A 25973-nucleotide genomic window follows, 5' to 3' on the forward strand; every position below is an offset into this window, starting at 1 on the left:
CTGTTTTCACAACTAAGTGACAGATTTTAGAGCTTAACATGACAAGTAACCCTCCACATAAGCAAAATGCTACACAAGAAAACCTAAGCGAGAACAAAACAAAACTTAACAATTTCCACTAAAATTACTGGTATTGTAACTGCTGTAGAACAAAACAGCTCAAAACAGTAAATAACAACTTTTTTACTGTAAAAACTACAAATGCACTAATTGTGCGGTTGAATTTACCATTATTCGGTTGATTTTCGCGGGCAAAAGATTTCCACACAGATTTTGCCGCGAATTCTCCGCGTTAAAGCAGCTTGGTTTAAAACCCTTACAAAAATTAACATGGTACAAATAAAGCCAAAAACTGTTACTATAATTTAAAAACAGTATTTGTTGTACACTTTTGCTATAAAAGAAATGGTTTTCGCCAGGGATGTGACTTCTGTGTGAGCTGTGCTTCATACATCTACACTAACAATAAACAATGGCAAGTTTTGCCCGCGAATAATGTGGCCGCACCTTAACTATTGTATTTGTATAATTAAATAACTCTATTCCATACTGCACAGCACAATAGTGTAGGCTACACGGCACACTTCTCGTTTGGTATATTATAGAAACATACCCCTTGTCACCACAGCCCGGCGACGGAGAGTTGTGTCAAGCCTGAAGAGCTTTGCTCCTCCTTCCCAAAACTCTGGAGGTGTTGCGCTCCTGCCATTCAGTAAAAACACTATCGTGTTCCTAAAGTTCAGACGTCTGGCTGGACGCAACCTGTACGGAACGAGGAGGCTCTGTATGTGCGCTGTATAGTGATGTGTGTCAAAGCTTCCCTTCAGGAGAAATTATTCCTGCTTAGGGAATGACCCTACAATAGTTTTGAAAGTCTTTTGTGGTTTCTTGTGGATAAAACAACGCGCGTTTGCTTCACGTTTCGCATTTTTACAGGTAAGCAGTGCTGGGAATTATTACTAGATTGACAGTGACAATGTAAACATTTAAAAATCTTAATCTTTAGGGGTTACACAAAACATTTCAGAATGCTAATACCCTAATATTATGGAATTAATTTGTGATTCTGGAACTCTTGTTTACTTTTGTTGCGAAAACTATTTTGGCAGTGAACAACCTTTAAACGTTTGAACGTTTTACTTGTTTCTTAAACGCTCTCGAAGTGGCTTCACTAAAGCATGCTTGTTTTAAAATTATGTGCTTCGTACCAGGTAACTCAAGTCAATATATCATATTGTGCAAGGACTGCTTGGTCAGTGATGAATGGATGTGAATTAAAACCCACATTCCCCTGTTTCCTTCGCATAATGAACATAAACATAACGAAACATAACGAATGCACGCTATGTGAAGCGATAAATCTTAATTGTGAGCTAGGAAGTTATTAGGATGTGAATCTTAAAACACAACACCACTTTTATGAATTAGGCTACATTATGTTTTGAATACATTAACCACATAACATATATCGGCTATTAGCCTACATTATTTTATATGGGCGAATATGGTGGTGTGTTTTGTGGGCTGACATCCTTAATTTAGGTTTAATTGTTTTTACCTATGTGTGAACAGATTGCAAAAACACCACTTTGTGCTTTTAACCATAAAGTTAGATTAAACGTTTAGTTGCGTTCTCCTGAGGAGATAACCACAACCGTTAATTATCATTCAGTAGGCTATGTCTAGAAAACAAAGTGCTATCAATCTACATTTAGACAGCACAAACAGACTATATCATATAAACAGTGCTAGGGCGCCACAAGACAGCTATCGTTGCGCAAGACCAACATCAGCAGCACAATCCTGAAAAAAAAACAACTGATGTATATTTGTTTAAAAAGCATCATAGCATCTCTTTTTGTTATTAATTTAGGTTATAGGCTATAAAATGTTTAAACAGTCAACTGTACAATAAGATTATCGGTGGATTGTAGTGACTTGCTTGTGTTTGCGTTATTCACAATGTGTACATATTGTCTCATTAAGTCATTAAACCTTTATTCCCTTCCTTCTCACCCAAACTGGCACGTAGTGGTTCTCAGGCGTGAATTAGTTTAGCTGCACAGGGTGTAAAGTAGATTATTCTCATTTATTCCAGCTTTTAAACTCATTATCTTTGTTGCTTCAGAGACATCCCAACAATTGAGGAGAAAAGTTTTGTGGAGGAGTTTATTAAGAAGTACTTTGGAGCAAGGGTTAAGTGACATGCTGAGATTTTGGCTCTTCATTTTAGTGATTCTGAATAGTTCTGGTAATCCTCCTCAGCTGTACACCAGTTTTCTTTGCTCAGCGGTTGGTAAGAAGTCCGAAGGAGATGCTGAAATGGTCGTAACCTTTAAATACCCACTTGATTATTACAACATATGAAGTGTAGCGTCTGTGAAGTTACCTATTATACAGGTTTTATAGAGGGTCCAAAATGGGATTTTTCGCAATAATAGAACCATTGTAAGTTCAGCAAAAAACCTTTCAGTGATCAGTTCTTAAAAGAACCACTTTTCTTAATGTAAAGAACCTTTTGTGCAAAGGAGAGATTCCATGGTTGATTAAAATTCTTTATGGAATCATCAGTGCCAATTAGGGATGCTCATTTCGGTTAATTTTCCTGACCGACAACCGCTGCTCGTTATCCGAACATTAACCGTTAACTGATAAAATTTGAATAATAAATTAGTTTAAAATAAAAATAGAATGCACGAGTATCTGTGATGATACATTAAAAATACAAGCAAATGTTTTATTTTAACGTGCAAACAGCAGCATACAGTGCAACATAAAAAACTGTATTGACATATAACTTAAATTATCACGCATCAGCAGCGGTTCTGAGAACAGAGAAAATCTGAATGAAAAAAAAGAATAATATAAATAGGCCTACACTAAATATGTATAAATTAAATAACTACCTAATTAAGATGACAAAACTAAAACACACTGAATCCTTTTATGCGCTTTGAAGAACTGTACCGGTCTTATTCTTCTCGTCGGACATAAAAATATATAGCAGGCCAGCCAATACCTCAGTGTGCCTAGTTTTTAACATGTCCACATGCTGTACGGATAGGCAGGACCGCTGCCTGTTAACTCTTAGATCCGCGAAAAAAACACCATCACAAAAACCCTTTCAATTTGCGGTTCGGGACTTCCATCCACTGTTATGCGTGAGGAGAAGCGCGTGTTTTACAGCGTTCAGCAATAGCCAATCACAGACATGTATGTTGATTTGATTATCACTGTGGCCAATCAGAGGAGGCTATGTTACAATCCACTCACCAACCAAAGTGCCGGTTTCAGTTTTGCTGAAACTACACTTTCACGAACTCTCTTATTAAAACAAAGAAAGTGTTGGCATTATATAAATAAGAGATTAATTGTGCAGTGTAAAGGTTATTTTATTACTTTTTAATAACTTTATGAGATTGCGATGAACTACTCTAAGATGAGTGATAGCTTTCCAGTGATTGTAACGGGAGCGCCTATTGCGCACTTTCTAGACTATAATTCATTCAGAATTTGAATACATTCACTCACGGATTCACTCTCTAATAACCCAATATCGCCTCTTGCCATTGAGTTGCATATACTACATCTGTTTACTAAGTAAAGGTGAAGCGAAATATGTCTGTACAGCCACACTGCACGTGTCAACACGCGCGCGTGAGTAAACAGATAACTTACAAATAGCATTATTTCTTTCACCATGCAGCAAACGTTAAAAAAAAAAGAATAGAAAAAAACCCTTTTAAACCGTTTAACTGATAGTAATAATCGGTTAAAATTCTTACTGTCGATTAACGGTTAAACGGTCAATATGAGCATCCCTAGTGCCAATAAAGAACCAGTTTTTTTTAAGTGTGTACACTCCCTAAAGATGACTTTAGCTTTTTAATCTTTTCTAAGTCCCTTAGAAAACCATATTTTGCTGGCAGGAACCCAGAAACCAATATGCTGGTCTAAAGATCCTATAATGTAACAAACTATTTTAATCTTCAACCATCAGAACCACATAAGCATCTCAAGAACTTACTCTGAGATGTTGAGAACACTTTGAAGAACCTTTATTTTTGGTAGTGTGCAGATGAAGTTTCAACAGTTTAACAGATTGCATTAGCACACGTTTGTACTGCACTCAGCTGACCCTTTGAGCAGAAAACCCAAGTTATTATTTGTTTGTTTAGTGAGATATTGTTTATGAATGACGTCAAAGCAGACCCAGCTGCGAGTTAAATCTGATCCGTCATTAGTAATCTGGGTAGTGTTCCTTATGTAATGTGTGATAATAACTGTAGTAAGCATGTTAACACGTTCTTCTCGTTTTTGTTCAGTCAGACTTAGAGATCAGCTGGCAAGCTGCCAGTCATCGTTTGGGAGAGGCAAACACAGAGGGGGCACTTAGGCTATGAAGGAGGGATGAGCGTATGAGAAAAGCAAAGACAGAGATATAGAAGGAGCGCAAGCGAAAAGCACAGGCAAACATTCCTGACGCGGTGTCTCAGCAATTTAATTAAAGGGACTAGTGGGACGTTATAGTGGGCATTCGGAGGTGAAGGCTTAACCCCCCCTGGCCAAGCTTGGACTAATCCCAAGGGTCAGGTAATAAGTGCTCGGGTCATGCCACCATGACAACCAAATAGGGGAGTATCTCAAAAGCAGCTTCCCAGTCACAGTTAATAACTGCATGATGGACGTTAAGACACAGTGAGCAGGAATAAGTGTGTGCAGATGCTAAGTTAAGAATGGCCTTAATTACCCCACGGTAGAGTCAAGTGTCTGACATCTGAAGGTTATTTAGTTGGAAACACTTTGATTGTGAGGATTGGGCCTTTTGTGACTCGAGTGCGACTCTGGTTGTTGTTAAAGGTCAGATGGAAACTCTAGAAACACGTCACTTGTTGTTTGGATTAAAGTGATCACTCAAAATCACAAAAATCTGTTGCAGTAGTGACTGCCAAAGCATGAGCCCTCCTACTAAGACTGGGATTTAGTTTTCCTTTGGTTTCTTCCTCCTTCAAGTGTTGGGTAAACAAAGAGTTGCAATACAGGAGCATTAAGCAGGAAACAATGGAACGACATTCAACCTTACTAGTGTCGGAAAGCTCAAAACAAGTTCAATGTATGTCCTGTCCATTTTTTATTATGCTTTCAGCTACTGTTTAACAGATTTTACCTCACATTTTTATTTTATATATTAAGATATTAAGTAAAGATCATGTTACATAAAGATATTTAGTAAATTTCCTAATGTAAATATATCAAAATGTAATTTTTGATTAGTAATATGCATCACTAAGAACTTCATTTGGACAACTTTAAAGGTGATTTTTTTCAATATTTCGATTTTTTTGCACCCTCAGATTCCAGATTTTCAAATAGTTAAATCTCGGCCAAATGTCCTATACTAACAAACCATATATCAATAGAAAGCTTATTTATTCAGATTTTAGATGATGCATAAATCCTAATTTTAAAAAATGTACCCTTATGACTGGTTTTGTGGTCCTGGGTCACATAAAATAAATGTAAAATAAACATTCAGATCAGGATTGTCCATATTGTATACAATCTCCATGTTCTCCATTATCGGTACAATGAAAATTATATCCTCTTGAAGTTTAAAGTTTTCTTCAATAACTTAATAACTTCCTGATTTAAAACTTTGCTGATAGTTTACTCACCCCCATCCAAGATGTTCATGTCTTTCTTTCTTCAGTCGCAAAGAAATTCCAGGACTTGTATCGTTCCCAATGGTTTGAACTTCCAAAATTGCAGTTTCAGTGCAGCTTCAAAGGGCTCTACACGATCCCAGCTTAGGAATAAGGGTCTTTTTTAGAAAAACGAATGGTCATTTTCCTAAAAAAATAAAAAATTACATACTTTTTGATCACAAATGCTCGTCTTGCACTAGCTATGAATTCGTATACGCGACTTGACTCATTACTCATTACAACGTTGTTTTACCTTTTTTTGACTTTCTTTGCACGTTCACTTTGTAAATATTGGGTAAGTACTTTTGTTTACATCTCACTTGATGAGCATTTGTGGTTGAGAAGTATAAAAAAAAAATTTTTTAAGTAAATGTCCAATCGTTTTGCTAGATAAGTCCCTTATTCCTCGGCTGGGATGGTGTAGAGCCCTTTGAAGTTACACTGAAACTGCAACTTGGACGTTCAAACCATTGGGAACCATAAAAGTCCACTATATAGAGAAAAATCCTGTAAAGTTTTCCTCAAAAACGTACTTTCTTTGCGACTGAAGAAAGAAAGACATCAAAATCTTGGATGACATGGGGGTGAATAAAATTATCAGGAAAGTTTTATTCAGGAAGTGAACTAATCCTTTAAATGTTGCTAATCATTACTATGTGTTTGATTCTTGTGTTTCTTAATTGTATCTACTATAAATCTATCTTAAATGTAAGAAAATGTAGTTGTGTTTAATATAAATCTGCCTTAAATGTAACCTTTTCCTACACTGCTGACAAGAGATAAGAAAGGCTGGTGAAGAAAAGCTCAAGCACTGTTTTATCTCACGTTGTGGCGTTTAGGATTCATTTTATGTATGTTCTGCCATGGTGTCCACTTGTAAAAACACAGTTTAGATTGCAGCCCTGCTGTGTGTGCGATCATGAGCAGAGCGAAGGCAAGAACCAATGCCAAGAGAAACAAAGAAAAACAAACACACATAAAGCATAACAGAGGTCAGAACAATGATCGAAATAAGCATGAATAAATTTGGATGCTACACTAAAATACTTTAATATGCAGAGACAGCTAAACAAAAGCCATTTGTTGACCGAATCCCCTGAGAACTGTAAACACTCTGTGGTGCTTTCAAAACATACTGACCAAGGGCACATAGCAACACTAGCTCAGCCAATAGTGTGAGTTTGGGGCAGAGCCCCATCTGTTAATCCAACCAATAGAAGATAAGAAGAGAAACCTGTTTGAAAACAGTCATCATTTTGCCATTTTTAAGAGGGAATTACGCAATTCACTTTTAAGGATGCAAACCCTGCACGTAAAACGTCCCAGGTGCACTTCGAACATCTTTTCCACTCTCTTTTTGTTTCTGAATGTGAGCTGTAACATCTTGAGGTTGAAGAGTTATGGCCTTTGGCTGCGTCTGTTGGGTGGTGTTCAGGTTTTCACAAGTCAAGAACAGCAAACATCCGTCTGCCGTCCTTCAAACGCAGGCGCTCAGGAGAGCACTGTTTGATCAAAGGGATCTGGTTCTCCGATTACTTTGGCTGAGTTATATTAAAGTTGTAACAGTGAGTTCTTAGACAAACATACTAAACATGCACATAACTGGTAAGGAAGATGCTCAAAGATACATACTATGTTCAAAAAGTCTTTTTATGCATTGAATTGATCAAAAAGGACAGTAGAGAAATTCAAAACAAGATTTGTATTTTACTTAGATGTTTTTTTTTAATCATTTCTGCAGAACACCATTTCTGCATCCATACAAAAAACTTTTTTTAAAAGTTGTCCAAATAACATTTATGGAAGCTCTTTTCAGCCACCAAAAATAAAAAATAAAAAAATAAATAATAAAAGTAATTGCGACTATTTATCTCACAATTCTGACCTTTTTTGTAGTTGCGAGTTTACATCTTGCAATTCTGACTTTTGCGTAATATAAACTCGTAGTTGTTGTAAAGTCAGAATTATGTGATATAAACCTGCAATTGCGATAAAGTCAGCATAATATGATATAAACTTTGCAAGCTTCCATTAGCATTGGACTTATCAAGATATGTCAAAATTGTGAGGTATAAAGTCAGAATTGTGTGATATAAACCTGGACCTGTGATAAATAAGTGAAAATTATAAGATATAAACCCACAGTTACCTATTTTTTATTTTTATTTTTTAGTGGCAGAAACGAGCTTCCATAAACATTGGATTTTTCATTTTTATGATATAAACACAAAGTTGTAAGTTATAAAGTTAAAATAGTGTGATATAAACCTGTAATTGCAATAAATAAAGTCAGAATTGTAAGATATAAACTTGCAATTCTGAGAAAAAAGTCACGTTGGAGTTAACTTTTTAAATTTATTTAGTGGTGGAAACGAGCTTCCATAAATATTGGACCCCATTGACTTTCATTGTATGGACAAAAAAAAAAACTCATTTTGTGTGTTCCACAGAAGAAAAACAGTGATATTATGATTAAATGAGGGTGATAGGGTGAACTATCCTGAATTGTGAGATGAAAAAGTTGCAGTTACCTTCTTTATTTTTATTCAGTGGTGGAAACGAGCTTCCATAAACATTGGACTTTTCGTTTTCGTGATATAAACTCAAATTTATAAGTTATAAAGGTAAAATAGTGTGATATAAACATGCAATTGCGATAAATAAAGTCAGAATTGTAAGATATAAACTCACAATTCTCATAAAAAAGTCAGTATTGTGAGATAAAAAGTTGGAGTTAACTTTTTTAATTTATTTAGTGGCAGAAACGAGCTTTCATAAACACTGGACTTTTCGTTTTCGTGATATAAACTCAAAGTTGTGAGTTATAATGTTAGAATAGTGTGATATAAACCTGCCATTGTGATAAATAAAGTTAGAATTGTAAGATGTAAACTCGCAATTCTCAGAAAAAAGTCAGAATTGTGAGATTAAAAATTTGCAGTTACCTTTTTTATTTTTATTCAGTGGTGGAAGCGAGCTTTCATAAACATTGGACTTTTCGTTTTCATGATATAAACTAAAATTTATAAGTTATAAAGTTAAAATATTGTGATATAAACCTGCATTTGCGATAAATAAAGTCAGAATTGTGATATAAAACGTTGGAGTTAACTTATTAAATCTATTTAGTGGTGGAAACGGGCTTCCGTAAATATTGGACCCCATTATAAAGTTAAAATAGTGTGATATAAACCTGCAATTGCGATAAATAAAGTCAGAATTGTAAGATGTAAACTCGCAATTCTCAGAAAAAAGTCAGAATTGTGAGATTAAAAATTTGCAGTTACCTTTTTTATTTTTATTCAGTGGTGGAAACGAGCTTTCATAAACATTGGACTTTTCGTTTTCATGATATAAACTAAAATTTATAAGTTATAAAGTTAAAATATTGTGATATAAACCTGCATTTGCGATAAATAAAGTCAGAATTGTGATATAAAACGTTGGAGTTAACTTATTAAATCTATTTAGTGGTGGAAACGGGCTTCCGTAAATATTGGACCCCATTGACTTTCATTGTAAGGACAAAAAAGTTCATTCTATGTGTTCCAAAGAAGAAAGACAGTGATATTATGATTAAATGATGAATCATTTTAGGGTGAACTATCCTTTTAAGATATAAGTGACGCCTGTTATGACTGGCTAATCCCTTTGCATATTCACATGGCCAAGTCACAAAACTAACTTGAGAATACCGACAGAGTCACACTGAGGTCACTTGTACACTTTAATCGATCAGTGTCACAACTGAATGGTCCCAGAACAAATTCATCAGCAGACTGCCAGGACAGGATCAGATAAGCATTTGAAACACACAGACACACACATTGTATGGACTGTCTTTCTTTGCTTTTCAGTGAGCTGCAACAGTACACAAACAGATCAGTGTGCTGGAGAGTGACGGAGAACTTCCCTATAGTATTTAGTTACTTTAGCCACGCTTACACCATGTCTACACATTACAAGCAACAGCCACATCATTCAAAGGAGGTAAATGTTCTCCCAGGGAGCCCCAATGTCACCGTGCGTGGCACAAACAGGTCGGGACAGGCAGAGAAATTGATTTGGTCTTGTTCCAACATACCTCGTCATCGCTGGAGTTGAACCGGCTCTGGTATCACATTCGTTTATTTGCTTTAATGGGCTGTTGGTTGTAAATAGATCTGCTGTGTAATTCAGGACTTAGGTGTTGAGTTCTGAACAGTGCTTCTGTGTTGATTTTCGTAGTGTTTTGGTATTTAGTTTCTTGCTTTTTTTGTTTAAAAGGCAGCTGCATTTGAGTCGTATGAAGAGTTTTGTGACCTAAAGTGGACCTTCAGTGGAATTAAGGACAGTAAGGAGATCACATGCTCAGTATCACAAATGTGATTATTTGATTAATGGCCTAGAATTTGTGCAGAATCTGACTGTATTTCAGATTTGAGATTTGGTTCTGACAGACTAAAGTCTTTAGAGCCCCTGAGACAGAAAACGCTCAAGCTGACACAGCTGGTCAGAAGACAGGACACCCCCTGCGGGGCAAGAAGGGGGCGGTGGGGCGATTTGTTCCAGCATGTCCCAGCCGTGAGTTTTCTCCCTTTCAACTGCAGGAACACTAAATTCATATTCAACTTCACATTAAAGCAAAAGTTCACTCAAAAATATTATATTTTGTTGAAAATTAATCCAAGATGTAGAGGAGTTTGGAGACATTTCGAAATCACTTGCTCAACATTAGACCCTTTGCAGTGAATGGGTGCCGTCAGAATGAGAGTCCAAACAGCTGATAAAAACACCACAATAATCCACATGACTTGAGTCCAACAATTAACATCTTGTGAAGCGAAAAGCTGCGTTTTTACCGAACAAATCTATCAAAATGATTTTAAATTCAAACTGTCGCTTCCAATTAAAAGTCCATATAAACCTCTGTTCTGTCCTTTCGCATCAAAATACACCAACATGTTTGTTTAGAACTGTTTTAAACTGTTTTCACTTGCAAACAGTGTTTGATCTGTGCATATTTCTCTCCTGATTCAGACAAATCAATGTTTTCACTGGATATACAGATATTATGAATAGAGGACTGGCTATTTTTGCCGAAAGCAACAGTTTAAAGTTAAAACATCTTAATAATAGATTTGTTTTTGCAAGCATGCTGATTTTTTTGCTTATCAAGATGTTGAGCAACTGGACTGTTGTGGATTACTTGTGGATTATTGTGATGTTTTTATCATCTGTTTGGGCTCTCATTCTGACGGCACCCATTCACTCCAGTAGATGTCAACTTTGGGTTCACATTTGTGACCCTGGACCACAAAACCAGTCATAAGTGTCAATTTTTCGAAACTGAGATACTATTTGAATATCTGGAATCTGAGGGTGCAAAAAAATCTAAATATTGAGAAAATCACCTTTAAAGAGTGTCTAAATGAAGTTCATAGCAATGCATATTAATAATCAAAAATTACGGCTTGATATATTTACGGATTAAAAAACTTAAAATATATTTATGGAACATGGTCTTTACTTAGTATCTGAATGATTTTTGGCATAAAAGAAAAATCGATAATTTTGACCCATATAATGTTTTTTAGCTGTTGCTACAAATATACCCATGCTACTTAAAACTGGTTTTGTGTTCCAGGGTCACATTTAATTCATTTCCAAATTCAAATTAATTAAATGTACACAACTGGCATGACAATTTTCCATACATTTTTTTGTTCTTCCCTATGTTGAGTTTGTTCAACAAAAATGATTCAATTTACTTTGTCACGCAACATTTTTTCACTTAGACTAATTCAGCCCAATTCACTTCTCATTCACATTTATCAGTTTCATATCCAAATTCAAACTCATGTTTTCTACCTGATCTCATGAAGAAAACATACCTGTGGGAACTTTTCCGCAAGACGCATAATATGTACCAATAAGTACACGTGGTAAAACAGTGAGCACTTGTAATCGTTTTCATACGCAGTTATGATTACAGCTGCATATGTTTAGCTTTCCGAACGTAACAAACTTGCTCGGTTGCTTAGTCCGCACGAAATTGGACACGAATCCTGTGAAAAACATGACTCGCAAAGATCAGAACTGAAAGATGAGAGCTCGAAAAACAAGCTAAAACGGCATGTTTGCGATTGCGTTTTTACGTCACATTCACTTTTGTTCATACTATCGGGCAGGTTTAAGTGTAGTCCAGATGGTATGTTATTTTAAAACGTCACGGAGCATTAGAGTTGTAACGCCACTCAAAAAACATTTCAAGACAAAACCAACGTCACATAAAATCCATATGTATATGTTCATGTGTTCTGGAGAAAATGTTACAAAACGTACATGGTGGGTACGTATTTCGCATCTTGCGAAAAAGTTCCCACAGGTACGTTTTCGTCATGAGATCAGGTTGAATGTTTTCCATGCAATCGTTTTATTTTATGGTTTACACTAATTTAATTTAGTTTTTTCCCTGTATAGCTCAGTTGAATTCAATTCGTGTTCAACTTTAGGTTCACATTCAATTCATATTCAAATTTGAATCAATTTGATGGATGGTAGTGACAACTAAAGAATGTTTTCCATCTAATAGTTTAGTCCTTTAGTTTCTCTCTCGCTCTCTTTCTCTGGCACGAATGCTTTCCACACCTGTGCATCTGCTGAACTCTGACTGCAGATCCGTTTTAAACATCCTTTAACTCTCAGGGCTTTGACTGGTGACTGACACTAGCGTCTATAATCTGTGTATGTGTGTATGAGTCATGGCATTAAGCTCTATGGCGTCAGGCCAGCAACATTTTGACACCCATTATGTGTTACGTAGTACACGGAGTAACAATAAAGAACATGCTGACTTGAATAACTTGCTTCTGAATGTGTCGAGCAGGTGTACAAGCGTTCACCTCAGTCAGATAAATATGTTGGTGTGGTGTGTGTTTGTTTTTCTTTGAGAGATGTCAAGGTGAAAGCTGTTATGATTCGCTCTATTACTGACAGATTTGGTCTGAAGGTAAGCCAGAAAAACAAAGCTTAGAAACTACAAGGAACCTGTCCTGACCAACTAAACCGGCAGATAGTGAGAGAGAGAAAGAGACATGTATAGACAGGAAGAAACAGTTCTCCCTCACTCTTTATTTATCACAGCACAATGGAAGTGTAGTTTGCACTTTATAGTGATAGTAAACATATGATTGATTGATGTTCATAAATCTCACTACAACTCCTTACAAATTGGTAAGGAGTTGTAATAAAATAAAATGCAATCTTACTTCTCCATAGCAAACTTTTTTGCCCAATGGAGTATGAAGATAAACATAAAACAAGTCTTAAAATCTGTATGCAACACTCTTAAAAATAAAAGTGCTTTAGGAGGTTCTTCACAGCGATGCCATAGAAGAACCATTTTTGGCTCCACAAAGAACCATTCAGTCAAAGGTTCTTTAAAGAACCATTTCTTTCTTACCTTTTCATACCCTCACGAACCTTCTTTCGCCACAAAGAACCTTTTGTGAAACAGAAAGGTTCTTCAGATGTTAAAGGTTCTTGATAGAACCATTTAGACAAAAAAGGTTCTTCTACGGCATCGTGAAGCACCTTTATTTTTAAGAGTGAAATGTGTTTCTGAACTAAATTCAACATGTTTTATGGATGTCCACATATTTTAATTGTACTGAAAAATGTACTGGGCCTATTCATAAAGAGAGGCAAGAGCAAATATGAATCATGTGTTATGCCACCTGACAGCATGCTAGTCATAGCAGCAATATATTACAGGCCATCCAGTCGCGTTAACACTGAACTTTCGAATGCAGCCCTTCAGAAAGAAATGTACAACACAAAAGGATGCTAAGAAGACTAAATGACATCTGTCCCAAACACACCCATCCTAAAATGCTTCTCGTACCAGACGTGCTACAGTTTCCAGACATAGTTTTTACCACAGTAGGTAGGTAGGAAGGTAGATAGATAGATAGATAGATAGATAGATAGATAGATAGATAGATAGATAGATAGATAGATAGATAGATAGATAGATAGATAGATAGATAGATAGATAGATAGATAGATAGATAGGCATCTTTGTAACAGTATATGACAGACTGGCGTGTGTCAGCGGCATGTGTAAGTTGGTCTACTTTGGTCTTTTGTCTTGTTAAGTTTCTCACGTTTCACACAGAAATGTGGTATCTCCGCCGATGTGCATGGCTAGCAGGTGTGCACATGCACGCAGAGTAGATTGTAACTTGAACTGCCTGCAGGCCCTGGGCAAAGTTGGGGGAGGACGGTCTACCTTTATTGCACCCAGTCTGGTTTAAGCCACTCTCCGCCTTTTTAGTGTCTTTTGTGTGCGTTTGTCTTGAGGGTGTTTGGATGAATGCTTAGGGTGAAAGTACTCGTTATGAGGACCTAATTATGGTTATTTATTAATAGTCCAAAGAAATATGAACCTGAAATGTGAGTTCTTAACATTGTAACATTAATGTGTCTTTAAATTGATGCTACACAAACAATGAAAACAGAGCAAAGGCACTGTGGTGAAAGAAATGTAGGATAGGAACCCTGTTGATCCAAACCCGTAAGACCTTCGTTCATCTTTGGAACACAAATTAAGATATATCTGATGAAATCCGAGAGCTTTCTGACCCTGCATACACTCTTAAAAATAAAGGTGCTTCACAACGCCATAGAAGAACCTTTTTGTCTAAATGGTTCCATAAAGAACCTTTAACATCTGAAGAACCTTTCTGTTTCACAAAAGGTTCTTTGTGGCGAAAGAAGGTTCTTCAGATTATAAAAAGGTCAGAAAGAGATGGTTCTTTAAAGAACCTTTGACTGAATGGTTCTTTGTGGAACCAAAAATGGTTCTTCTATGGCATCGCTGTGAAGAACCTTTTAAAGCACCTTCATTTTTAAGAGTGTAGACAGCAACACAACCACGTTCAAGGCCTAGAAAGGTAGTAAGGACATTGTTAAAATAGTCCATGTGACATCAGTGGTTCAACCATAATTTTATGAAGCTACACAAAACTTTTTGTGAGCAAAGAAAACAGAAATAACGACTTTATTCAACATTTTCTCTTTTTCTAGATAGAAATGTGGTTGGTTTACTATCAAATGAAGAGTTTTGCTTGAATCTTGTGAGACAAACACAATCACAAAAAAGACATCTCAAAATACATCTAAAAGACATCTCAATAACATAATGCAATGTGCTCAGATCTTTCCGCTAACCTAAAGACTCTGGTGGTCTCATATTTGTCTCCTCTTTAAACAAGATCTTAACAACCTCTTTAGATGTTTCTCCTTAGCTAGAGTGTCATTTAAAGTTTTAGAAGAGATCTCAACAACTTTACAATAGTTTGCACCAAGACAAGTACTTGAAAGGCTCTAAATAATGTTTAAAAACCATAAATTCTGAGTTTAATGCTGAATTATGAAATTAAGCTGTAATAAAGATGTTATTCTTACTTATAATTGTGTTGACACACAATAAGAGTACAGTTTATGTGCATAGGGCACATCATTTGTTCTTGGAAATAGTAATTTAGTCAATAATACCCAGTGCCTTTATCAAAACTGACTTACAGAAACAGTAACCCTGGAGCTTTCTTTGCCAAAAGGCACCATTAAATGGCTTATGACTCAATCTTTGACTAATTTGATTATTAATACATATTATATGGCAGACTTGTTTGAGCTATTATTGAGACATTTGACTTGGTCCACATTTTGTAAAGCTTATGAAATTAAGTGGAGACAAATGTAAGAGCTCACAAGTCTTTAGCTATGGAGAAAGATCTGAGCACATTGTGTGATGTTCATGAGATCTTGTTTGAAACTTTGTAGGAGACAAATATGAGACTACCAGAGTTTAAGTTTAGGAAAAACATCTGCGCACAGTTTGTAATGTCGTTGAGATCTCTTCTAAAGCTTTGAAGGAGACAAATGTGAGAGATCCAGAGTATCGAGCTAAGGAGAAAGACTTGAGCACAGTATGCTGTAAATGAGATCTCGTTTGAAACTTTGTAGGAGACAAATATGAGGCCACCAAAGTCTTTAGTTTAGGAGAAAGATGTGAGCACAATTTGTGATGTTGTTGAGATCTCTTCTAAACTTTTGAGGAGACAAATTTCTTGCTAAGGAGAAATATCTGAGCACAGTGTGTGCTAATGTTGAAATCTCTTCCAATACTTTAAAGAAGACCATTGTGAGAACATCTCAGGAGACAAGTGTGAGAATCAGAAGACTCAAGCCAAAGTCTCCATTTGATCTTAAAGTAACCTCATTTCTGTCCAGGCAAAAATGTTTGATACCTAAATGAGACATATAAGAGAATCCCCCATTAATTTCCTGGGTGTAGAGTAACCTCTGTCAGAGCCATGGCCTTGTGGGCAGAAGATCAACGTGAAGGCACCTTAGGGTTTGAGTACCACCTAAAGGTACTTTCCTATGTCGGTTCCCCTCTCAACTCACCTCACCCACTGTTTCCTGTTTCTCCACCTACTGTGACTATTAAAGATAAAAAACCTCAGTGTAACTAAAGAGCCACCTCAGCATTAATACATTTTTATAATAGTGTCTTGAAAGAGATTCTCATGTTGGACTCTATTGTACTCTTTCTGATGTCTATTATGTCTACTTTTATTTCTCCAAAGGAATTTTAGGAGAAACATCTGAGACACTGTTGATACTAAAACGAGAAATATGAGTTTGTCGTGAACTTATCTTACCTTACCAAAATAGTTTTTAAGGGTTTTTTCTGCACAACCTTGGGTTTACTGTAGACCAATCCTCCTTTCTAAACTGCTAAACATTTTAGCTTGCATTTTTGAGTTGGTTCTTTGAAAATTTCATTTGATATTGATTTTTGGCATTTTGGCTTTTTTAAATTCACAAAGTTGACCTCAAAGTATTTCTAAATTGCCGACTTACACTAAACTAGCGCTATAACATATTTAAGTTCATATTGAGGTCTCAACACAGAGATATTGTTTTTTAGTCTCCGTTTGCTCCACATTTTGTCTCATTGATGTCTAAGGGAGAAACCGTTAAGATACTGAAGCAATCGTAGTTGTGATTTTAGTGCTAGTTAAGGACAACACGGAATTGGCTCTGGCTCTGCTTTAGAAGCTTCTGTTGTGGTTGAAGCGAAGCATGAGGAAAATCACAAGTGTCCTGATGAATCTGTTTCATATTTAAATCAGCCACATGTTCATGAGCACGATTCAAGCGTGCGTAAACACAAACAGCTGCTTACGGGCATGTACGCACTCGTACAGAATCCACATTTAACTGCACATGCCTGTTTCTCTTTTGGTTTCCCTCCCTGAAATCCTCCCCCTACCCTAATCACAAAACAGTTACTTAATGGGAGCGCGCTGTCACCCGGAGAGACCGCCCCAGTGCATTCTGGGTAACACAATCCAGCTGTGCGCTGCTGACGGAAATCTGTATTTATCTGTGTGTCAATATGTGTGTGTGGCTGAGTAATCTCAGGACAGTAGCATTACAAGTATGTTATTTAAAGAAACACACATTCACACCTCTGTCTGTATGAGGAAATGTCAAACTATGAGTGTGTTTGTATGTGCGTCCCTCATTTTTACAGCAGGCCAACTGCTAAAGTCAAGCTACTATTTAGAAAAAGAAATTACATTGCAAATACTAAGAATAAGTAGTTGGTTAGACCGCAAGCTACCAGCATTTTGCAGCTAGCTTATTATTTAGCTATACCACAAGCTGCTAAATATTTTAACAGTAGCTTGTGATGCAGCTAACACTATCAAAAATACAGTAGTCAACATTTGAAGTGGATCAAAACCTTTCATCAAAGTAACAGCAACTAACAACAACACTACAGTCTGCTAACTGAAATAGCATTAGCTACTAGCAGAAACTTGAGCTAAAATACCTTTATTAGTAGTTTGGTGTAGCAAAATAGCTAACAAATATAGTTAGCAACACCGCAAGCTGTTAACTAGCTGTTAGCTGCATCACAAGATACTTTAGCTAAACTACAAAAACTGTAGCAAAATAGTTTTATAAGAAACGTGTCATATAGCTAAATGTCTTGTAAATTATTAAAAGTCAAATACACTACAAACTAATAGCTAACTGCATTAAGCTAACTAAGGGGATGTTTTATTCAATAGCTCTGAAAACAAATGTGAAACACAAAACCAGTCTTAAGTAGCATGGTATGTTTGTAGCAATAGCCAAAAATACATTGTATTGGTCAAAATTATCAATGTTTCTTTTATGCCAAAAATCATTACGATTTTAAGTAATAGTGAGAGAGAGATGTTCCATGAAGATATTTTGTAAATTTCTTACCGCAAATATATCAATACTTAATTTTTGATTAGTAATATGCATTGTTAAGAACTTCATTTGGACAACTTTAGTTGAGTTTAGTTCCCCAACAACTATGTTTTACTGTCTCTGGTCTCTCTTCATGGCGATCACATTCACAAAATATGCACATACTGTAATTTATTAGCCTCTTTACAGGACTTAGGCTAAGCTTACGGTTTCGGCTATATTTATTTAGAACTTCGCTATTCAAAAGCAGGTTTTAAAGGAAGGATAAAGCATGAAAAGGAATGAGTGAAAAACAAAACCCCACACAAATACAAAATTCTATGTAAACGGGGTCATTCGAGGTATCTTATGTTGTCTTTCTCCACTTTCTAAATCTCATTTTATCCCACTCTCCAAGTCTTCTCTCTCATCACCGACTAATATTAAAAAACATTCTTGTCAGAAGTAATAAGAAGAATACAAACGGATGTTTTTTTTTTTTGGTTTCGTTCGGCTGGGCATTAATTCATCATTCATGGCTTATAAATAAAATGAAGCTGAGCCAAACCCAGAGGGTGTGTGTGTGTGTGTGTGTGTGTGTGTGTGTGTGTGTGTGTGTGTGTGTGTGTGTGTGTGTGTGTGTGTGTGTGTGTGTGTGTGTGTGTGTGTGTGTGTGTGTGTGTGTGTGTGTGTGATACCTGTGTGTTGATTTTTGGGTGTGTGTAAGCATGCCAGTACTCTCGTGTCTGGCGAGAGGCTAAAAAAGTGCCATAAATCAACAGACCGACTTAATTGTAAAGAGAAAAACCTCACGTTGTCGTGAAAATTAAGATATTTTAATTAGAAATGTTGGAATCCAAAACAACTTTGACTTTCATTGTATAGACAAAAAAAAAAAAAAAAAACTGATAGGACAGGATGATAGGACAATTCCAATTAAATTTTAATTTTTGGGTGGCCTGTCCCTTAATCCCTTAATAAATAGCATTCTGCAAATTTACCAATTATTATTAAATCAGTGACTAAGATCATTCTGATGTGACCTATAAAGAAAACAAAAGTCTCAATGTCGCTCTGCTCTGCTTCACCTGCGACCTTTTTTTGCACCTCATGCCATCCTCGTCAAACCTGTTTTCATGCAATCATTTCTGACAGAAGATTGGCAAACAAGTACATGAATGCTGAAACAAATAAAGAAGAGTGAGAGAGAGAAATGTCAAACCCTTAGGAGGCCCCATGCCTTCCTGTGATGAAGATGGATTTTTAGGGTTATTGCAAAATTCCTGCCGTGCCGGTGGGATTGTGCATACGCCGGAGAAAAAAGAGAGAATGGAAGGAGGGCGAAAGAAGACAGGAGAGAAAAGAAGGACTTTAATGAAAAAGTTCTAGCTCTAGAGAGTCCAAACACGGTGTATAGCAAGAAGGACGATGGAATGGAGAGCCAAAGTAAAGGACAAAAACAGTCGCTAAAATATCGAAACTAAATATATGTCAAATAAGGTTGGAGAGGGAAACCAAAAGATGAATTATCTGACTAAGATGAAATGGTAGAATAATTATCATTTTAATAATTGGACTAAATTAAATGTCACATAATCTAATCACATGGAAAACTCATACATACTCACTCCTTCCCATCCCTGCTAGAAAGTCAAGCTTAAGCTGTTCACCTGGTAGCTGATTTCTAGCCGATCCCAGCTGGCAATTAGCTAGTAGACCAACTTGTACCAGTACCAAATTAACTGGTCAAGCTGCTTTGTGGAAAGTGATGCCTGGTCGACCAGCCAATGACTAGCTTGGGCCAGCTAACAAGTAGATATCATGTTCCAAAACACTGCAACACAACACAGTCAAACAGGCTTCTTCTACAGAAACATCAGATCAGATTAAAACAAAACAGAGCGTGCAAAAATAATCACAAGACTATGAGCAAATATAATCACAAGCTGTCCTAATAACCAAGACATTGCCCTTCAAGGGGAGGCAGGAACGAATGGGCAGAGAAAAAAGATAAATGTTTAATGTGAGAAAAAGAGACTCACAAAGGAAACTTGGACAGAAACAGAAGGATGAAAAGAGTGAGTGTACCTGCCAAACGAATGGTTGTTCATCTTCCTCAATAGACTGGCCCTTTAGCAGCCAGGACTCTTTTTTGGAACAGTAAACTATTCTTTGTACTCACAAACATACACATTGTTCAGCGGTGGAGAAGATGGCAGAGGCTTGGCCTTGCCCTTTGTTCACCAGGAAATCAAAGAGATTGAACAATCAGCAAAAAGGGACACACACAAAATGTTCACCAGGAAATCAAAGAGATTGAACAATCAGCAAAAAGGGACACACACAAAATGACACAAGGACTTTCATTAAAATCAAGGGGAACCACTTGCACCACTTAAGCTGGTAATTATTTATTTCTTCACTTTTAGAATGCTACTTATGCTCAGACAATCAGTCGTTTCAATAAAGAATCAAACAGGTTGGTGTGTGTGTGCTAGGCGTGGAAACGCTGGGTGGGCTGCTCTAAGGACACATTCTGGGATGAGGGCTAAACTCTCGGAGATGAACTCATTAAGCAAACAGTGGAAAGAGTGAAACTGAGTGCAAGGCAGGTCAACAGACATTCGGTCAGCTGGGCCATATACCACAGCCTTTGTCGGATAATTTTAGGAGGAAAATAAAGACAAAAGTTGTTTAGCCACACTATGAAACAAGCTTCAATTATAGCGCAGAGAGTCATGCACCTATTTATTCAATTTTACAAAGGAGGCACCAGTGACTAATTCTGAACTCACACTTTTACAAACTTTCCGCCACAGTGTTTCAGACCAAGCAGTACTTGTGCAGTGTAAATACAAGTTACATTGGGCATGATTATTGTGGTCATCACAACTGGAGGTTTGCCCTACAGGATGGTTGTAGTTGTTTTCTTCGTGTAAGTTTCAAAGTGTACCTCTATAAATAAGCTACGTAAAGGAATTGTTTAAAGCTGGTTTTGTGTCAGAACCAACATTTTACATGGTCCCAAAAGAGTACCAAAATGGTTTAGCATGGAGAAGCATCTGAACATCAAACGCTGAAATGCTGTCGGCACCAATAGCCTCGTAGTTAGTGTGGCGTGATACAGCGCAACTGCGTTTGTGGCGACCCGAGTTTGAATCCCGTCTCGTGGTCATTTGCTGATCCCACTTCATTCTCTCCACCCAATGCTTTCCTGTCTTTTAACATTTTAACACTTAAATATTTATTATTAATATTGCTATGATCTGTGTAGGCGGAGGGGTCCAACCCTGCTCCTAGAGGGTAAGCATCCTGCAAAGTTCAGGCCCAATCAATGAAAGTTTATAGTAGAGGTTCTGAAAGCCTTGATTTGCTATTTTAGGTGTGTTTAATTAGAGTTGGAGTTGAACTCTGCAGGACTGGACAGGACAGTAGCCCTCCAGGATTGGGACTGGACACCCATGTCAAAGCCCTAATAGTGTGCAAACTCATCTATGTAATTTTGACATTGGCTTTCTGTTTTTTTTTTCTATTGCAGGATTCAGTCCAAGGCCAGACGGTGATCGACGATGCGGCCATTATCTCCCCTGTCTCATCTCATTTTGTTTCACTTACTGTGTGGATCTCTAAGCAGCAGATGTCCTCAGGAGTGCTCGTGCACCACCTTTGGCTCAATCTTCTGTGTCCAGCGGAACTTGAGCCACATGCCTCGTGGCTTCCCGTCCTCCACAAAGGTCCTCTACGTCTTTCAGAACAACATCAACACCTTGCAACAGCAGGACTTTGTTGAGCTTGGTGAAATTGGAATGCTGGACTTGAGTCAGAATGCCCTCAGTGAAGTCCCTGATGGGGTGTTCAGCCCACTCTCCTCTCTGCACAACCTGGATCTCTCCTCAAATCACATTACCCACATTTCCAAAGACAGCTTTGCTGGACTGGTCAAGTTGGAAAGGCTGTATCTCTACAGCAATCGCATTCAGAGCATTCACCCAGCTGCCTTTGAGGGACTAGAAAACCTATTGGAGCTGAAGCTACAGGGGAATCAGATTAGTGTGTTGCCAGCTCTGCAACTGCCCAGACTGCTTCACCTGGACCTTAGTTATAATAGCATCCCACCTATAGGACCTGAAGATTTACAGACACCACACTTGGAGTCTCTTAAAATAGCTGGACTGCGGCTGACTAGTCTGGATGAGAAGCTGCTAAGCAGCCTGGTGAACCTACATGTTCTAGATGTCTCCCAGAACCTGCTGGTAGAGATACAACCTACACTGAAGGCAATGGGAGGCCTACGAAACCTCAATTTAACTGGGAATCCTTTGGGATCCCTAAAACGAGAGGACTTCCAAAATTTGGTCAATTTGCTAGAGCTTGACTTGAGCAGCCTAAATTTGCAAGGCTTCCCCGAGGGCTTCTTCAACCTTTTCCCCAAACTCGAGAAGCTCACTGCAGCTGAAAACCCCTTTAACTGCCTCTGCCCACTGGCCTGGTTTCCAGCATGGCTAAAAGATGCAAATGTAGAGCTGTTGAGAATGGAGGAGACTCGTTGCCACTTTCCACCAATAAACTCAGGAAAAGTTTTGGCAAAGTTGGAGCATAAAGATTTTGGCTGTCCCACAACGACCATTGAGTTAACAAGCGCAGGGACAAGTAGCACTACAAGCAAGCCCACAAACTCGACCACACCATCAGGCACAACACATGCCATTTCCCCGGCGCCACCAAGCGAGATGCCCACAACAGACTTAGACAGCTTCTCTCTTTCCCAAACCACTGCCTTCCCTGCAGAAATCATAGAGGATTCTGAAGAAGAGGACATTATTTGCCCTTCCAATATCTGTTTAAATGGGGGAACGTGCATGTTTGACTCAAACGGGGCAATTGTTTGCTTGTGTCCGCCTTCGATGTCAGGACTCTACTGTGAGATTCAAAATCCAAGCTTCCTTCCTCCACCTTCACCCAGAGTTTCTATCGAGACCATTGCCACAGTCCAGCCCAACACAATCAGCTCCCTTCACATAACCAGCACTTCCATTTCATTAGACCTCCACCGTTACATCCACACAAGACCGCACATCCGTGGAATCCGTCTGATTTACCGAAACCTCTCCGGCCCTGACCGGCGACCAATACAGCTGAACGTGCCTCCAACTTACCCCGAATACACGCTTAGAGGACTACAGCCAAATAGCACCTATTCTGTATGTGCCAGCCCTCTAGGAGAGCCTGTTGATGTCTCGGGTAGTGCCTGCATGGAGGCTCGCACAGCAGGAGTTCCACCGTCCTCCCACGAACCAAGTGTTGACAGGACTGAACCTTCTTCTTCTCTCATACCCATCGTGGCAGCTGTGGCGGTGGTGATGTTTGCGGCCATCATAGCTACTGTGGTGGTCATCCGCCGCAGGAGGAGATCCAAGGCTCCAGTAGATATGGACTTACATGAAACATCTCCGTTGGAGTTAGAAGGGGTAAAAACCAGTCCAGAGAATGGTCTGACGCATCCGAAACAACCCGACATCACCCTCTGCCCATCTCTAGCGCAAAATAGCTTGGAATACGAGGCACCTTTAATACAAGGACAGTGTCCGGCCAACAATAATGTAGCTTGTATGAAACCTTTGTACGTGTAAAAGCCATATTGCGCTATTCATACCTCCAGCCCCCCCAGAGGGCAATGTGCTTCATGACTCCTGCAGGCGGGTGCGATGCAGACACTAGATAGACTCTGGTGGGTTGGTGAACATTTTAATGCATCCCAGCCAAACGCTTAAACTGACTGCCAGTATTTAAACCGGGTGCATTTGCCAACAGCATTTTTTACAGATGCATTTAAGTGCCTTTTATAACCATGAATATCAGACTCTATCAAGAATTTCTTTCTAAGAAGTAGCCAGACATTACTGAACACAGTATTGATAGGCTAGAAAAGAGGTTTCTTTAGATGTAGCTCATTATTTGTGTAGCTGGCTCTGGAAGTGGTAGACAGGAGTCGAAAGGTCATGCCTGGACGCCTGGACTTTTTTTGGTCCGGAAACAAATTGCACTGATCAGAGACACTGGGACTGTGCCTAAGAGGTGCCTGTAGACGCTGAAAGTGTTCAGCCTCTTAAACGATGCTACGAATAGGTTTTATACAAGCATCAAAGCACCCCTCTGTCCCTCTACCCCATCTGTCCCGCACAGGAGATTATTTGCTGTGAAAAAAACAAAAACAAACATGAAGAGACATTTTCTTACTTTGTCTAGTTTACGCTGTTATGTAAAACTGTGTTATTATGTTTTTGTATTTTTAAAGGAACAGTTCACCAAAAATGAATTCTGGCGTTGACTTACCCTCATGTCATTCCAAACCCAAAAGTCCTAGTGTAGTTTGGAAAGTGATTAGGGTGTGTAAATGAAAACAGAATTTTCATTTTGGGTGAGCTTTTTCAACGTCCCTTTTTGTGTTTAGTTGTTGTGTTTGTTTTGACTTGTAAACATGAGACTGTAGCAGACATTCTTTCTCCTCTCACTTGAGTGCAACAAGTTAAAATGCTTTTACTTCTCAATGAAAACAAACTCACTTTACATGAGTGAAGCCTTCATCCTGCGTCTGACAAAGAAACACTTTGCAAGACTATAAACACCCGCAGCCATTTTTGACCTCAAACAAATTCCACACATTAACAAACACGCTAGTAATATATAAGGATATGGATAACAAACGCTTTTAACAAAGCTGTTTTTTACGTGCCAGCTTTCTAAAAATGTCCTGTAGTCCTGATTTAGACTGGGCCCCAAACAGACAAACTAGTGGAAGGCTTCAAAGACAGTTTTTGTATTCGTTGCCAAGCTGATTGCAGATGTCTTTGCCCATTTGTTTCAACCAGACTTTGAAAACTTACAGAAGCGTACCATGGTACTTTGATATATACCAGGGTACTAAATGAATAAAAAATACTATGCCAAAAACCTTTCAAATTCAATTTGTTTAGCACATGAATCTTCAGTAAGCTTATACGTCAGAAAAGAATATAACAAGACCAATGCACAACGAGACTCTGTGAAATTGCAAATATGTCGAAGCCAAAAGTGTCTTTATGGAATTGCATGTTTTATGAGTATTATCAGCGCAGTAAATTTGTGTTGGGAGAAATGGAGCCAGTAATCTAATCCAAAGTGAGGAAAGGTCAATTGTCAAATTCTCCCCACTCTCAGCAGCCTCTTTTTTTAGCCCCACATCTCACATATTTGTGCCCGTATGCAGTATGTGCGCTGAAGATGTCAGCGTCTAGCACATCTAAACGTTTGAACTGGAAAGAGGAACAGCTTTACACAGCATGAGGGGCTTCAAATATTTGAAACATTTTCAAAACCGCTTTCAAGTCCCATGCTTACTTTGGGATGCTTGTTGTTTCTCTCTTTTGTTGTGCACAAAGCCAAGTCTTCTCTTTTTTTGGATGTAAAAATGTGTACTCTGGAAGAAAAATGTGACATCTGTTGAGAAAATAAAATGGAAAAACCACTCTCCTGTGACTGTTATTCCCTGCCGAAACGTTATGCTTTACACTGTAACCACAAAGATTGCGTGACCACAAATATCTAATTTATACAATTTTTTCTGTGCTGTTCTGGTTTTGGGGTTTAATCCTAGATTTAAGGCTTTAGTTTAGATCAATACAAACATTTTGAGAAATTTCAGGAATTATCTAAAAATCGAGCGAAATTAAGCTACAACCTTTGTTATTTTTGACTCTGGGCCACAAAACCTTAAGTAGTATTACGTAGCACGGGTACATTTGTAGCAATGGCCAACAATATATTGTATGGGTCAAAATTATCGATTTTTTTAATGCCAAAAATCATTGGGATGTTCAGTAAAGATCATGTTCCATGAAGATATTTTGTAAACTTCCTACCATAAATATATCAAAACTTCTGATTCAAAAATTTCTGATTAGTAATATGCATTGCTAAGAACTTAATTTGGACAACTTTAAAGGTGCT

General features: G+C 37.9%; 1 protein-coding gene across 1 annotated transcript; it reads left to right on the forward strand.

Moving 5' to 3' along the window:
- Window positions 1-756: 756 nt before the first annotated feature.
- LOC141337851 (vasorin-like) lies at window positions 757-25493 on the forward strand. Its single transcript, XM_073843432.1, has 2 exons — window positions 757-936; window positions 21526-25493. The coding sequence occupies exon 2, from the start codon at window positions 21557-21559 to the stop codon at window positions 23615-23617; it is 2061 nt and encodes a 686-aa protein (XP_073699533.1). The 5' UTR covers window positions 757-936; window positions 21526-21556; the 3' UTR covers window positions 23618-25493.
- Window positions 25494-25973: the final 480 nt, after the last annotated feature.

This window comes from Garra rufa, chromosome 7 (assembly GCF_049309525.1).
Source record: "Garra rufa chromosome 7, GarRuf1.0, whole genome shotgun sequence".
Lineage (NCBI taxonomy): Eukaryota > Metazoa > Chordata > Actinopteri > Cypriniformes > Cyprinidae > Garra > Garra rufa.

Coding starts and splice junctions, on each gene's coding strand:
- LOC141337851 (XM_073843432.1), top strand. CDS start 21,557: ATGCGGCCATTATCTCCCCTGTCTCATCTCATTTTGTTTCACTTACTG.